The sequence below is a fragment of the Geospiza fortis genome, unplaced genomic scaffold (assembly GCF_000277835.1).
Source record: "Geospiza fortis unplaced genomic scaffold, GeoFor_1.0 scaffold188, whole genome shotgun sequence".
NCBI classification, from domain to species: Eukaryota; Metazoa; Chordata; class Aves; order Passeriformes; family Thraupidae; genus Geospiza; species Geospiza fortis.
The window spans coordinates 2,496,913-2,499,778 of NW_005054337.1; the positions used below are offsets into that span (position 1 = coordinate 2,496,913).

Below are 2,866 nucleotides of genomic sequence, written 5' to 3' on the forward strand. Positions count from 1 at the left end.
GCAAACTGCCGTCGGAACACCCCAACCCTTCCCTGGGCAGGGAGAGGACCTCATCCCCATCCATCCATCCATCCATCCATCCATCCATCCATCCATCCATCCACCCACCCACCCATCCATCCATCATCCCTCCCACTGAAACCAACTCCTTTGGCCCCAAAGTCACTCAAATTCCCAACGATTGCAAAGACCACAGCACCAGCAGCAGCTCGAATGACAAATTTATTTGTGGATTCACCTCCACCTGCAAACCGAAGCGTTCAATGGGCTAATGCTAATCCTCGTGCTCCCCACGCGGGATCGGAGTGGCTCCGACATGAGGAGCGCGAGTCCGTGCTCAGTGGCCAAGTGAGCCCCTCTGGAACCTCCGGTTCTCCCCTCACCTCCACCCCAGCTTGGCCTCTGCAGGGAGCACGGTCCCACACATAAATACGGACAGACAAGATAACAAAAATAGCATTAATAGTATTCACAAATGAATTAAAAACTACTCGTATATGTACAGCAGAGCGCGGGCAGTATGTACACGGACAAGCTGTGGACAGCTGTGTCTGCCCGCGGTGGGCTTCGAAGGATGAGGGCGTTTATTGTGGAAGCTAATTTCAGCTCAAAGGCCGGAGGTTCCCTGCTCCAGCAGCAGCAGGAGCAGCGTGGGAATGAGGGGGAGGGAAGCCAGACACCTCAGTCACTGCATGCAGCCATCACAGCCACGCATGGGCACTGCCTGCACTATGGGACTGGGAACACGGGGAACAGCAGTGGAGAGGCCAACAGCTCCTATTGTCCCCAAAGAGGCTCCCCAGAGGTGGAGATGGCTCTCAGCCAGTGCCAGCCCTCACTTCCATCTCCCCTGGGCTTGCTTCCCTGCTCATCTCGTGAATCAGCTGCTCCCTGGCTTTGCCACCCCAATGAAGGTGCTTCCCCTGACCCTTCCAATCGCCAGCTCTGGATTCCTGGACACCACAGCCCCAGCTCTCTGCAAAGCCCTTTGTGCCAGGGACAAGCACTCCCCCCTCTCCTGCCTCCCCCCTCTGCCAGCCCAGAGGAACAGGCTGGGAAGGGATGAGCACTGTCCCATAGCCATCTACATTTGGAGTGAGGAGGAGGAAGAGGACAAAGAACCCTTCAAACCATGCACAGCCCTGGGCCTGGCACACCATCCTCACCTGGGACAGGCCACAGCTCCCAGAAACTACGAATGTGGAGAGAAAGGAATTCTGACCAAGGGCAGAGCCCCTCACCTGTGGCCTCTGCCTCCTCCTCTTCCTCCCCCTGCCACAGGGATGAGCTCTGACTGGAGAAGCAAGGACAGGATAGGGATGCTGCAGGGAAGCTCCTGCCTCTCCCTGGTGCCTGTGCGTGCCAGAGATGGGGGCACGGAGCCTGACCCTTGCTCTGGCTGGGGAACTTTATATTAGTGACACATCTACACACACGCACGCACTCACACATGCAAAAATAAGTCTGTTTATTCTCTTCCAAATTATTTGGAGAACCCTGCAGGGCTGGAAGACCTTCTAGCCTGTGCCCCCCCCCAGCTGCCTGGATCTCCCCAGCGCTGGGAGGTGGTGGCTGAAGTGCTGCATTGGCCTCAGCGCCTTTTAAAACACAACGGAACAGTAAATAAGACGGGCTACAATAAAAGGAGCTGGCGGCACGAGGGAGAGAACTCCATGGAGCAGGGTGCTCGGCCGGGATGGAGGGGCTGCCCCGGTGCCGGTGCTCGGGGGCGGAGTGTAGTGGATGTGGCGGTGGAGGCGCAGCCGTCCCGGCCACGGGGGCTCGGCGGCGGCCGCTCACTTGCGGCTCAGCAGGGATCCCAGCAGAAGCACTCCAGCCACTGTCGCCCCCGTCAGGAGCCATTTGTTGAAGGTCTCCTGGCCTTTTCTCATCTCGGCAGCAGCATCGTTCCCATAGAGGTCCACAAAGCGCTCCTGTGGAAAGAGAAGAGTGGTGAGCACGGGGGTGGGAGTGGAGCAGAGAGGGAAGGGCTGACAGGAAAGCCGTGGTGGGGACCGGGCAGATGACAGATGCCTTGTGCTTCCTCGCTCTGAATCATGCACACAGGGCAAGGGGACAAGCACAGTCATGAGAGAAGAGGATGCCAGAAAGGATTTGTGAGGAGAACACCATGCGGGCAGGGCAGGGGATGCATCACGTGCTCTTGGCTCTCTAAAATTAGCATCCAAGTGTGATAGAAATCATTGCAGTGGGAGCCCGCTGGGCTCCATTCCCTGGCCGAGGCCTGTGCAAGCAGCAGCAGGGCCGGTGCCCACGGCTGCGGGAGCCCACACCGTGCATCCCCCCCAGTGATTTTGTGTCCACAGTGGAGCCTCCCACCTCCCACTCCCACATCCTGGCCCTTGCAGGTTACTCCACAACACGAGCTGGATTTCACAAATCCCTGCGGCAAAGGCAGACATTGGGTCGCCAAGCTACTGCCTTCCCACGGCTTCAGGAGAGCAGGCCAAGCACGAGGCTTGGCCAGGAATGCAGTCACTCCGGCCTGGCTCGTCCGAGCCGGCTGCCTCCAGCAGCAGCAGGAGCTGGGAAGACCTCAGCCCATGGTAAGGAGAGCTGTTGGGGTCCCTGAGCCGCACACGACAGGGCAGGAGGGGTCCCTGGGCAGACAGCAGGGAAACACGTGACCCAGGATCTCTCAGGTTTATCAGGGCTGAGCAGGAGGCTCAGAGCTGCATGGAGAGGAAGCTGCGAGCTGCAGGCTCAGGGATCACCAGCAGCTCAGCGTCAGCAGGGGCTCGATGCTGTCGCACCTTGAGCCCATCTTCCAGCAAGATCCCCGGGTTCCTGGTAAGTGAGTGCAGTTCCAGTAACCCAGCTGCTCTGGGAAAGCGGAGATAAGCCC

The 2,866-nt window shown here is 58.9% G+C and overlaps 1 protein-coding gene across 2 annotated transcripts in view; it reads right to left on the reverse strand.

Annotated features, from left to right (window-relative positions):
* Positions 1–209: 209 nt before the first annotated feature.
* Positions 210–2,866, reverse strand: part of BCL2L1 (BCL2 like 1) — a 17,558-nt gene continuing 14,901 nt past the window's right edge. For both annotated transcript variants that reach the window (XM_031058004.1, XM_005422194.2), the window contains exon 3: positions 210–1,934. In XM_031058004.1, coding sequence (XP_030913864.1) covers positions 1,797–1,934 — 138 coding nt within the window. In that variant the 3' untranslated portion in view covers positions 210–1,796. The remainder of the gene's footprint in view (positions 1,935–2,866) is intronic.